Genomic DNA, 13,161 nt, shown 5'->3' on the forward strand with positions numbered 1-13,161 from the left:
AAGCAGCCTCTAGCTTTGGGTTCAGGAATAAGGGGAATTGTCCTGTCTCTTTTACCACCTAGGCAGAGGAAGAGTTCAACAAAGCCCAGGCTGTATTTGAAGATCTGAACCAGGAACTACTAGAGGAGCTGCCTGTTCTTTATAATAGGTAATGATTGAGATTCAGGAAAGGGCTGGACCCTCGGGCCAGTGGAGTCCCAGGCCACCTGGCAGCCCAAACATGTCCTCATGAAAAGAGCCCTGGTCCAAGAGTGGGATGTAACCTCAGCCCTGCTCGTAACTTGCTGTGTGATATTAGGCAAGCCACCTTTCTCTCTCGACCCTGGTTTCTTTGTCTGCAATACAGAGATAACCATCCCTGCCCTACCAGCTTTTCCGGGTTTAAAGACAAGATGCTTCTTAGATAAGAGAGATCTTGGCAAGTAAAGTGCTGTCATCATGCATACTAGGAGTATCTGGTTTTCTGCTCGAGCGTGTATTGTTTTAAACAAGCTTGGTTAGTGAACATCCGGATTCATGTAGAAGATACACCATGGGATGAGTATTTCCATTAATGAAGATGTCTTTGCTTCACAGTAGGTAAAAATGTTTTAGATGTAAATTTTCCACATTGGAAGAGGAATCTGAACAGAAGCTCTATTTGTATCCTATTTCCTTTTCATTGTACAAGATAAGCTTTAAGGGACTTCCTGGTGGCGCAGTGGTTAAGAATCCGCCTGCCAATGCAGGGTACACGGGTTCAAGCCCTGGTCCGGGAAGATCCCACATGCCACGGAGCAACTAAGCCCGTGTGCCACAACTACTGAGCCTGCACACCACAACTACTGAGACTGCGCTCTAGAGCCTGTGAGCCACAACTGCTGAGCCCATGTGCCACAACTACTGAAGCCCATGCGCCCTACAGCCTGTGCTCCACAACAAGAGAAACCACCGCAGTGAGAAGCCTGCGCACCGCAACGAAGAGTAGCTCCCGCTCGCTGCAACTAGAGAAAGCCCGCGCACAGCAATGAAGACCCAGCGCAGCCAAAAAAAAAAAAAAAAAAGTTATGCAGTTGCAGTCAGAGTATTTTATATTGTCACTTTATATTAGTCTATGAATGAGGGAGCCTTTTTAATGACTACATGTATTCTAAAACATTAACTATGTGATTTCTAATTTAAACAGAATTGAAATTTAATAGTTTCTTTAAATGTAAACTTCCCCAATTCATTTACGGTAGAATCCCATTAATGTACATATAGCTTCATAGAAGTCCAAGTATTGAATACCGAGAAAGAATACTTACTATAACGATTATAATTGTATGGCCTTATATTTATATGGCACTTTAAAAATTCTTCAAAGCACTTTCATATCTACTTCAGAACCTAAAGAGCCTGAATCAGATAACTTCTTTCATAGAGATCTGTTATACTTTGGTGTCAGCCTAGGCTGGTTGTGTCGCCTCTGGCCTTCACACTCCTGAGAGTCAAGTGTACCCCTGGCCTGGCTCTGACGAATCCAGATCCCAGAACGTCCTGAGCCTAGGCCTTGGGGTGCTTTTCTGTGTGGAGCCGGCAGTGGCTTTGGCTTACGCTCCTACCTTGTACTTCAAAGACTTCCTTTACCAACACTTACCTTTACGTGTTTGTTGTTTTGCCTCTTGATAGTCGTATTGGCTGTTATGTGACCATCTTCCAAAACATTTCCAACTTGAGAGACGTCTTCTACAGGGAAATGAGCAAGGTGAGAAACATCCGGCCAATTTAGACATCTAGGAGGGTTTTTCTAATAAATATGAAGGTCGCTCTAATTTACATAACCTCATTAGATATCCATATTGGCATCACAAATTATTACTTCTTTCTCATGATGAAATAATAGCACTTGATGGACTGTGTTGAACTGTATTAAAGCACATCTTTAACTTAAAAAGGATGAATTGTATATTTTAAATGTGAATTATATCTCAATAAAGATGTTAAAAAATACATAGTATAAAAAGCTGAAAGGTCCTATAAGGAGAAATTGATAAATCTTCATAGGAGATTTTAGCAAAGGGAAACCACATTACTGACAAACTAACAGAGTGAAGTAAGAGCTAGAAACCTAAATGATCAATAATTATATGGGAAAAACCCCACAAATATAAATAACAAAAAATGCAGAATGAAGTGGTGATAGTGGACGTTCTTGTCTTGTTTCCAGTTTGGGGGAAATTTTTCAGTGTTTCATTTCTAGGTATGATGTTTGCTTTAGGATGTTTGTAAATACCCTTCATAAGTTAACAGAAATTCTTCCCTATTTCTAGTGTACTGAGTTTTTGTTTGTTTTTAATACACTGAAGAAAATGAAAAAAAAAAAGCACGTTTATATAATGTCAGAGGGCCCTCTCCATCTCCATTAACAACTGAATAATGGCATCCAAATGGGCTTCCGATGCATAAAAGAGATTAGAGTTATGGAAGGAACAGCTGAAATGGGGAACCAAGTTCAACCTCCATCTTCTGTTGCTGGGGAGCAGAGAGGGCAGTGTTTAGGCACAGGTCAGTTTCTCAGGTAGTTCGTCTTGAATAGGGCCAATCCTATTCAATGACGGGCAGCCAGAGAACATGACCTTACGGGGTCACTTCTAGTCCTGCGATTCCAAGACTCTTTGCTGTTAAAATATTAATTACATTCACATCCACATCCACACACGTTCCTCTCCACAGTTTCTTTGGCTAATTATGATTTGCCTAGTTAATATTACAATGAGTTTTCATTCCCTGGATCACCTGAGAGATGCTAGAACCTCAAATCAACATCAAATACCAAGGACCCAGCCTTGAGAGAGCTGCCAGTCTGATGGAAGAGGCAGAACTTTAGACATAGTAAAGGAAGAAGGGGTGGTGGGACAGGACCCTGGACACTAGTGCAAAAGGGATAAGGAATTTTATCATTAAGGGTAGGAAGGTTTTATTTTGGGGAGAGAAGGGATATGCCAGTCTCAGGTTCCCACGTGGCTAGCATCTCCTTCTCTCTTGCTTACTCCAGCTGAACCACAATCTCTACGAGGTGATGAGCAAACTGGAGAAGCAACATTCTGACAAAGTCTTTGTGGTGAAGGGACTCTCAAGGTGAGCCACTTCTGACACTCATTTCTGCTTGGTTTGTCCTGTGTGTGAACACATTCAACACTCTCACCTCCAATCCCAAATCCTGACCTTTTCTTTTGTGTTCATGTAAATAATATTGGTTTTTGTTGGTGCTACACCCCTATATAAAGTATTTTTATGAAATATTTTAGTGGTAACTAAACGTATAAAGAATAATACAACAAAGAGTCATATACCCACCACCAAATTTAAGAAATCAACTATTGGGACTTCCCTGGTGGTCCAGTGGTTAAGACTCTGCACTCCCAATGCAGGGGGCACAGGTTCGATCCCTGGTCGGGGAACTAAGATCCTGTATGCCGCGTGGTACAGCCAAAAAAAAAAGAAAGAAAAGAAATCAACTATTATATATATATAATTAAATCTCCCAGTGTCCCTTTCCCACTCACTTTCTCTTCCTGTCCCCCACCAAGTGTAACCACTATCTTAAGTTTAGTATTTATTATTACCATGCATGTCTTTTTACTTTTATTATATACATATATATGCACACATAGAAAATATTATTTTGCATGGTTTAAAATTTTATTTAGATAGAGAATTATACTGTATGTATTCTTTTGCAACTACTTTTGTTCTCTTAGTATTGTTTGTGAGATAACTTATCCTTGTTGCTACATGTTGCCAGCTGTGATCTTTCCTTTTCATGATTGTTATGGATGCTATTGTATGCCTAGTTCACAGTTTATTTCTCTGAACTGCTAGTGGACATTTGGGTTGTCTTACAGTTTTATGCTATTACAAATAATGGTGCAGTGAACGCGTTTCACATTTCTCCTTGTGAATGTTATCAAGAGTTTCTTTAGGATGTGTACTGGGAGTCTAATTGCTGAGTCGTAGGGTTCTGTGCCTTTGGGTTTCTTCAGCCTTACTAGACATTACCATTGTCAGATTGCTCTCCAGAGTGATTGTTCCAATTTACAACTCACCGGAAGTGAATAAAAGCCCTCATTGCTCCATATTCTTGCTACATGCGACATTGTCAGACTTCTTAATTTTTCTAAGGTAATGGGTATGAAATGGAAGTTTTGCAGTTTTAATTACATCTCCACAATGGCTGGTTAGCTTGAACATCTTTTCGTGTTATTGGCCTTTTAAGGTTCCTTTTGTGTGACTTTCATGTTTATCCTTTCTTCACATTTTTCATTTGGATTGTTTACCCTTTTTAAAAAACTGATTTACATGAGATGGGGTTTTTTGGATATTCTGGATATTAATCCTTTAATGATATGTACTGCAAATATCTTCTCTTTCTTTTTTTTTTTTTTAATATTTATTTATTTCAGCTGCTCCAGGTCTTAGTTGCGGCATGTGGGATCTTCGCTGCGGCATGAGGGCTCTTAGTTGTGGCATGTGGACTTCTTAGTTGTGGTATGCATGTGGGATCTAATTCCCCAACCAGGGATCGAACCTGGGTCCCCTGCACTGGGAGCGTGGAGTCCTACCCACTGGACCACCAGGGAAATCCTGCAAATATCTTTTCTTAACCTGTTATGGCTTGCTTTTCTGTGTGTGTGTATGTGGTGTGTCTGTTGCCTTCAAGCATTCTTTATGCTGATAAATGTGAGCAATTCACTGGTCCCTCAGAATGTGATCATTTTCTTATTCTGATGCCTTTGTTTAAGAAGTTTTATTAAGTTCCTTCTGTACACAAGGTTTTATGCTGAGAGTTAGGCATCTAAGGACATAGGTGACTTGTCTTTCTCCTGAAGTGATTTACAGAAGTTGGAAGGGGGACATCCCTGGTGGCGCAGTGGTTAAGAATCTGCCTACCAATGCAGGGGACACGGGTTCGATCCCAGGTTCAGGAACTTCCCACGTGCCATGGAGCAACTAAGCCTGCGAGCCACAACTACTGAAGCCCATGTGCTGCAACTACTGAAGCCCGTGCGCCTAGAGCCCGTGCTCTGCAGCAAGAGAAGCCACCGCATTGAGAAGCCCGTGTACTGCAATGAAGAGGGGCCCCCACTTGCCGCAGATAGAGAAAGCCTGTGCTCAGCAACAAAGACCCAACGCAGCCAAAAATAAATAAATAAATTTATAACCAAAAAAAAGTTGGAAGGGCACAAAATGTGCCTAAGGAAACAAGGAACAATATAAGGTTGCACATACTAAGGGCCTGAGGAAACCAGTAGGAATTCAAAGAGTTAAGTAATTGCGGTGTGCAGATAGATGGTCAGGGAAGGCTTTGAGGAGGTGGTAAAACTGAGCTTGAGATTTGCAGGAAGAATGGGTCTCAGTTTGTTGTTTGTATTCCTCATTTAGCAGTTAGTTACAGACTGTTAAAAAGAATCACTAACAGGCCAATATAGACTTCCCTTTTACTCCCAAAACTCTTTTTCTCCTCTTCCCTGCATTGAAAACCAGAGTTCTCTCTAAGTGTCCATTCATCTGAAACTTACCATCATTTACACCAAGATGTCCCAGAACCTTTTAGGGAAATCTGGTCTTTTCTTGCTATATCCTGGGCCTTCTAAACCTGCTGACGCATAGAATGCTAGTGCTAGAAAGAACCTTATGTCACTTAGCTTATCTTACTGTCAGAAACTCCCACAGGGCTGGAACTAAGTTTTTCTCTCTTCCTATCACCGTCTCCCATTCTTGAACCCAGGACACAGCACATAGTTGGTACATGTCAAGTAAATATTTGTGAGTTGCTTAATCAGTTAGTGGATGGTACATGGGAGGCCCTTAAGGAGGTGAGTAGGAGTCAAGCTGATGTTGCTGTAGAAGCACTCAGCACAGTATCCAGCATACTCGATAAATGTTATAGTCAGTTTTCATTGTTCGTGGTAGTTTTGTTCTAAGTCACCATGAGCACTGAATTAGTGAATACTGAACCATTGCTCCCAGGGGAAACACAGGGTTAGTTTCCTGTGAGCCCCTGGTCCTAACATTTTCATCAGTCAGTCAATACATAACCTTTCTTGCGTGTGTTTTTGTTTAAATACACCTCATTTAATACATATTGTTGATTTATTCCTATTGAACTCACAGCCACCAGCACTATGCCTGAATGAAGCTTATCTAACATGTATTTTCTCTGTAAGGCACATCACAGACTTGCTGCTCTCAAACAGCACTTTAGCACTATACTTGGAGGCCATTTTAAACAGCAAAATCACCAACAAAAAGCACAACAAAAAACTTGGCAAACAGGACATATTTACAGTAAGAGAGCTAAAACAGGAAGGCAGAGGCTTGCCTTGTTAGACCTCAGCTGGGAAAGTATTGGTGAGGCACTCATTCTTCACAGCTGGCACATGTCCGTGAATGACCGCAAAAGAACCATGAGTGTTGATTTTGAGGTTATAAATAAATTTCAGGGGGTAGGTGCATTTGCAAACACAGAATCCATGAGGATCGACTGTATATCACTCGTGAATCTTTTCCCCAAAATACTTTGTTAATATATTGCTGAGTTTTTTTCCAGTTTCTTTTTCTTTATATATTTTTAGATAATCAAGATCGTGATATGGATAAAATGTTATAGCCTTTTTCCAATTCACTTTATAATATAAGCATTACTGCAAATTATACAAACTTTCTAATACCATGTTAAATTGCTTTATTCTGTTTTATTATTATATGAATGTATCATTTATTGGGGGATTTAGGTTACTTCCAGTTTTTAGCTCTTCTGAATCTAAATGCCCTTCCTTTTTTTAGCAGCAACAGATGCTCTCTAGTCATCTCTCCCCCAGTTCGAACATCTACAGTCTCCAGCCCTCTTACCTCACCTGGCAGTCCCTCTGCACTTTCCTTGAAGAGTGAGAAGGACTCCACCTCAGCAAGTGAGGAAGAGCTGGCATCTGATCCAGCCCAGGGAGAAGACAACTCCGAGATTAAAAAAGAGCCCTTAAAAGACAAGGAAATAGAGGAGGAGGCTGAAGCAAGCTCTTCTGAGGAGGAAGAGCCTCTGCTAGCTTTCAATGGCCCCTCCCAGGCCCAGCCCTCACCCACCGTTGAGGGTGGAGAGTCCCAGGAGGAAATTCTCCCTGGCTCCCCAGCTCCATCACCAGGCAGAGCTCTGATCCCTTCAGAGCAGGCCTCATCTTTCCCAGAAGTAGTCCTCCGAACCCGCACCTCAAGCGAAGGATCTGAACAGCCAAAGAGAGCCTCTATGCAGAGGGCCTCAGCACCGCCTGATAGGCCTCCTCCACCCAGAGCCACTCCCAGCCCCAGGTCCTCCTTAGGGAACATGCCCTCCAGCCCTCCAGCCTCTGAACAGAGTTCACCCGCCAGCCCTAGGGCCTCCTTGGGGGCTGAGACTCCAAGTCCTAGGGCCTCCTTAGAGACCTCTCCTGATCCACAGCCACCAGAGAAGCCAGCAAGAGCTCCTGAGGTCGGAGAAAAGGAAAACACCGATAATCTGAACCCAGAAGAACTTTGTACTTCCCCAACCTTGATGATCTGTCAGGTGAGAATGGATCTGGCTGAGTCTTTATTCCCTTTATAACCTCCATGTAGATTATTTTTACTATGGTCAGGTTGCCCTACAGTAGATAAGACTTTATGTCATTATATTACAGTTTCAAGGATACTCTTGGACACCTTTTTTGGTTCTGGGGATTGCACATCTTCATAGCAACGAATTTAGCGACCTGTAGTCCCAGGGTAATTGACTTCTACAAAGAGCTTATATCTCTGATATAAGAAGATCCTTACGAATTTCTTTCTTTTGCTCCAAGTTCTGGGAGTTCCCAACGTAAAGAGCCTACAACTGGATCCTGATCTTTACCATTTTTAATGTGGGGGAGGGAGGAAGGTCTCACTTCACTTTGTCATACTTGTGATTATGGTGAATAGACCCCAAGCAAAATGGCATCAGCAAATTTCCAAGGTATATCTTCTTTGATGAGAGAAGCCTAGAAGAAGGAACTCACAAAGGGAAGGTAAGGCAAAAGGGATGGTCTTTTGAAAGGTGAAAATATGGATGAGAAAAGGATTCTGTTAAAATAGAGACACAGACCCTCTGGAGAGCAACCAATTCCGTGAAGGATCTGGAAAGCAAGTCATATTCTATTCAAGTTACATGGAAGTCTATCATATAGAGGAGAGATCTGACATGTTCTATAAGACTCCTGAGGACAGAAAAAGGCCTTGCGTGTAAAGTGTTTTTGTTTTTTTAAGTACATTTTGGATCAATATAAGAGGAACTTTCAGCAATTAGCTCTAAGAAGTGGTATGGGAAAACATTTTTTTTAATACAGAGGAAAGGGGGCACAAGGGGCATCAAAAACCAGAATAAGCTGGGCCATCTTGAAAACTAGTTGCCCTTCCTTGATGTTAAAAGCTAAGGCCATATGGTTCCCTGTCAGGTGCATTGTAGAGAGGATTATGGAGCAACATCTGACTAGGTGGCACCCAGATTCGTTCATTCATTCCACAATCACTCATTAAACCCCTACTATGTGCCAGGCACTTTTCTAGGAAGTGGGGTATTAGAGTGAACAAAACACAAAATTCTCTGCCTTCCAGCTGCTTACATTCTAGTGGAGGGGGAGATAGACAAGAAACAGAATAAGTAAGTAAAATTACAGTTTAGTGGTGCTATGAGTTAGGGAGAAGAATTAAGCAGGGCGAGGCATAGGGAGTGGGGGCTGAATTGCAGCTTTAAACAGAGCCGTCAGAGAAGGTGACATCTGGGCAATGAAGGAGGCCAGGGCATGAGCTATGTGGATACCTGGGAGTGTGAGATGTCTGGTACCTCTCAGATCATACCACCCTACTACTGAATATGCCTACCTGAAGGTTGACCAGGCTATCTTGGGAGTCTCCTGCTGTCTGAGAGGAACTAACATGGACAGAGGGAACAAGGGTGTGATGTCTGGCAAGGCAAGGAAGGTAGAAGACAAGAGGACAATAGACTTATCTCAGTTGACTCCCCTGAGATACTAAAATCTGAGTCATCAACAGTATTATGCCCTGAGTCTTGATTCACGTGAGGTACTGAAGGTCCTAACAGAGCATAATATAAAACCTTCCCTTGGCTGGTTTCCAGTCTGAGATAGCTACACTGAGTGAGAGATATGCAGGGCATGTGGATAGTGAATAAGCCCAAGATAAATGTGGGATTTTGCATAGATGAAGAGTATAGCCACTTCTGCACTGAAAAGAGCAACTCAACTCTATGGAAAATCCAAAATTAATTTAAATTTGACTTTGTAATATGTTATATGATTTTAGTATAGAGACAACAATAGAATGACCTGTTTGGCTCAGGTGCATAATAAAACAAGTTTGCGTTCTTGGAGTAATTTTACTGAAGGGATTATGGGGACCAAGATGCTGTCTATTTGGAGGAACAGGCTAGTAACACTGTCCTTGGAAGTGAGGTACAGGACACAACTTCCTTCCCCTGAGGTTACCTCCTTATATTTGAGATTTACTCCCAGCCTCTCCTGTGGGATTGCGTTGGTCATTGGCTAAGGAGACATATTTTTCCTATGGAATTAAGCAATAGAGCATCTTAGATCCTAGTGTATCGGTATTACCAATCCTCTGAAGCCTGTGTCCTGTAAGATTTGTTCATCTCCCTCACAGATGCATCATAAATCATATTTTCTCTCAAGCAGAATTATGGACTTACCACATATAAAAACGGGTAAATAAAAAGATAACTGTTACCAAAAAAAAAAAAAAATGTTGGGGCTTCCCTGGTGGCGCAGTGGTTGAGAGTCCGCCTGCCGATGCAGGGGACGCGGGTTCGTGCCCCGGTCCGGGAAGATCCCACATGCCGCGAAGGGGCTGGGCCCGTGAGCCATGGCCGCTGAGCCTGCGCATCCAGAGCCTGTGCTCTGCACTGGAGAGGCCGCAACAGTGAGAGGCCCGCGTACCGCAAAAAAAAAAAAGATAACTGTGAGAAAATCTGTTCTTGCTCAGCATTTGACTCACCTGAGAGAAAATGAAGATTTTGATAACTTTCTTGGAGGTATTAATAGTATTACCTTTGAGGTAGTTCATGGCCTAGAATCAGCAGAGGGAGTAGGAAGAAGGAAATTTTCCTGAAAGGAGAAATCACAGAATTTCAAGTGACTGTCATACTGTTAGAAATCAGTTCTACTTTAAAAGGGTGAATTTTATAGTGTGTTAAATAAATTTCTTTTTTTAAAAGTTCATTCTAAACCTTAGAGTGCCAAGGTCTTCCCCTGGCTTAGTAGTTACTAGACACGGCTTTTTCCACACCTTGGGCTCCCATCTCAGAACCTAGACCTTTTCCCAAGGAAACCATCCTACCACTTGCCTCTCCTAACTGCTGTGGGTTAGGATCATCTAAGTGTGAGAACTGCCGTGCATTCTTGAGGAGGATTAGCCTAAAAGTGATAGGTAGTGGTTTTAAGACCTATATTTATATGCTTACAGAGTCTCACCTAGCTATACGTATAGATGCCATGTCACACAAATCATGGAAACAACTCTGGAATCTGAAGACCTGGCTTCCTGTCCCAGCAAGTCATTTCACCCTTCAAATCTTGGTTTACTGATATGAGGGAGGATGGCAGTAAAACCTTCCCTGTTGCCTTCAGGCTGTAGTGAAACAACATTGTATGATTGCCCTTAGTATTATCTATGACCCTTATGAAGTGTAAGGTACAAAAGACCCTTCTAAGCTGAGAGGCTGGGAGGTTGAGACACATCTCACTGGCAGACCTCTTCTTTTCGTAGAACCAAGGTCTTCAGCTTCATGTCTCTGCGGTTCCGGAAGAGAGCAGCGTCATAGCACCTGAACCTCGACAAGAGGTAAGGAGTCCAGATATGCAGACAGCAGGAGGGGTGGTGAGACTGGGATTGCGGGTGGACAGATGCTTGGCTACAGGCTGGCATCCTCGCTGTGGGCTGTGAGGGGAACCCAGCAGTGAACAGTATCCTTAGGGAAAAGTCAAGCACGCGGGAGCCAGAAGAACCAAGAGTGACCGCACTTTGTGGTTCCTTTGTGCCCATTTCCCAACTGGCTTTGAACCTCCTGACCTCTTCCCCATAGCCCTATCTCCTAAGAATTTATTTAGTTATACCTGAACTTACTTCAAAAAGGAGTTGAGAGCTACAAAAGGCATACAAAAAGTAAATACATACAGGCACCCACATGAAATGTAGTAAAGTAACTCAGAAGTGTATTAGTGAGAGTGACATAAAATGGAGCCATGAACTAGGCAAGTACAAATGTGCATTCTGTAAAATAGACTTACTAAGGATGGACCACAAACTTGGTTCCAGACTAACATCCAAGAAGAAGAGGAAAAACCTGATCAGTTCACACAGTTTATGATGTCCATTCCTTAGGAGAAAAACTCCTGCTACTAAGATGAAAAAGAAATCTCTTCTGTGAATCCTCATAAAGAGATGGTGAATGACATAATGAACAGTATCTGCAACAAGTCTTTACAATAATCCTAACAGCCAGTTTCACATTGCCTCCACCTCCATACAGGCCAGTGCATTACATGAAATATAATTCAGGACAAGAAAATGGAGTTTTCACACACACACACACCCTTATTAACTGGTTAGTGGCAGGGCAGGTCAGCATCTAATGCAATCATGTTTCGTTTCTAGGTGTCTCCCATTCAAAATGCACAACTCTGAAGAGGAACTGCCAAGACCTCCCCACACACACCTCCCCAGAAAAGCCCCTCAGCTAGAGGATGTAAGTCAGAGGGACTTCAGATCCAGCGTTCATTTCTGGTTTCTCAAACTGTGAATGCTGGCAGTCTCTAAAGACCTAGCATTAATGGAAGCTGAGGAGCAGACTCAGGAGGGAGGGAGGTGGTCTTGGGAGAAGAGACCGTTAGACTCGGAATATTTAACTCAGGTTTTAGCATTGTTAGAGTAGTAAGACTTTATATACTAATGAAGTGGGGCTAAAATGACTATAAAAAGCAAAAGCATCTGTAGACATAGACATTTGTCCACCCACAGGCATATAACCACACATACTCAGAGAATAGTGAACAGATCTTTGAGTTACCACTCATTTTGCAAGACTTAAAACCAAAAGAACAGATTTCAGATTGTTAAATAAAGTATTATTCTGATGATGTATGGATTTTTTGTTTGACACAGGAAGTTGTTCCAGCCCAGCAAACTATTCTTCACTTAGGCAAGGTTATTGACTCTACCCCAGGTTCAGAAAGCTTTAGTCACATCCCTGACCCCCAGCTCACCCTACCTCCTGGCTAGAACTCTTTGATGATGCCAGGGGCCACAGGCTCCTCTCCTCAAGCAAGATGCTTTATTGCCTGACCCCGCCCCCACCCTTTGGTTAATAAGCAAATATTCTTGGAAAGGGTTTATATTTTAGAGCTCTATCTAGTGCCTACCGTTTGGTACTTGGTGTAAATAAGGATCTGAGCAGGATGGAAGAAGAAAGAGAACTCCAAGTGAAGGGAAAGGATACATGGTATAGATACAAAGTATAATGGAAATGGTATGGAAGTTGGAGTCAGAATTCTTGGATTCAAGTCCTATCATGTGCTTCTGTGAAAACATTAAAAACTAACTTTGAAGTCCTGCCACTCTGATAAACATGCACACATATGCAAGCACTCACTCATCCATCTTTGCTTTTGTTTCTGGGGGTGATGGATGATGTCACTGTTCAGTCATTCAGCAAGAATTTATTGAGTACTCTGCCAAGCACTGTACTAGGTACTAGAGAAATAATGATGAGGAAAAAAAGTAAGAACGTTATAGAGACAGAATACTGAGCAGGGAGCAGAGAGGCCGGATTTAGCAATGAGTGAGAGGAGACGTGATGAAGACTGAAATTTTAAGGAATTATTCTAGGTTAGGCATGAGAGACTAGAATTTGGTGGTGCCATTTCCTGAAGTGGTGACTGTAGGAGGAAGTGCATTATATGTGAGTTTTCTCATTGCAAGTAACAAACTGACACAGTTAAGCACTAAAGGATACGTTGGAAGGATATTATGCAGCTCATAGAACTGAAAACAACCAGGCTGCAGAAAGAACCCTCGGATGTCTGTAGCAGGAACGTGTGGACTGCCCCTCCAGGCAGCTGTCAT

At 42.3% G+C, this 13,161-nt stretch overlaps 1 protein-coding gene across 3 annotated transcripts in view; it reads left to right on the top strand.

The window, feature by feature from the left end:
- BIN2 (bridging integrator 2) overlaps positions 1 to 12,348 on the top strand; it is a 36,675-nt gene extending 24,327 nt beyond the window's left edge. The window contains exons 7-13 of one of the 3 annotated variants that reach the window (XR_014016993.1): positions 63 to 148; positions 1,651 to 1,726; positions 3,017 to 3,099; positions 6,808 to 7,558; positions 10,807 to 10,881; positions 11,695 to 11,785; positions 12,202 to 12,348. Coding sequence is in view for 2 of the 3 variants with exons in the window: in XM_081248242.1 (XP_081104368.1) it covers positions 63 to 148; positions 1,651 to 1,726; positions 3,017 to 3,099; positions 6,808 to 7,558; positions 10,807 to 10,881; positions 11,695 to 11,724 (1,101 nt within the window). In the remaining variant the exon portion in view is untranslated. Of the gene's footprint in view, positions 1 to 62; positions 149 to 1,650; positions 1,727 to 3,016; positions 3,100 to 6,807; positions 7,559 to 10,806; positions 10,882 to 11,694; positions 12,177 to 12,201 lie in introns of those variants that run through there. The other 2 variants (XM_081248242.1, XM_081248243.1) reach the window with 2 other exon arrangements.
- Positions 12,349 to 13,161: the final 813 nt, after the last annotated feature.

This window comes from Mesoplodon bidens, assembly GCF_964165515.1.
Source record: "Mesoplodon bidens genome assembly, chromosome: 11".
Lineage (NCBI taxonomy): Eukaryota > Metazoa > Chordata > Mammalia > Artiodactyla > Ziphiidae > Mesoplodon > Mesoplodon bidens.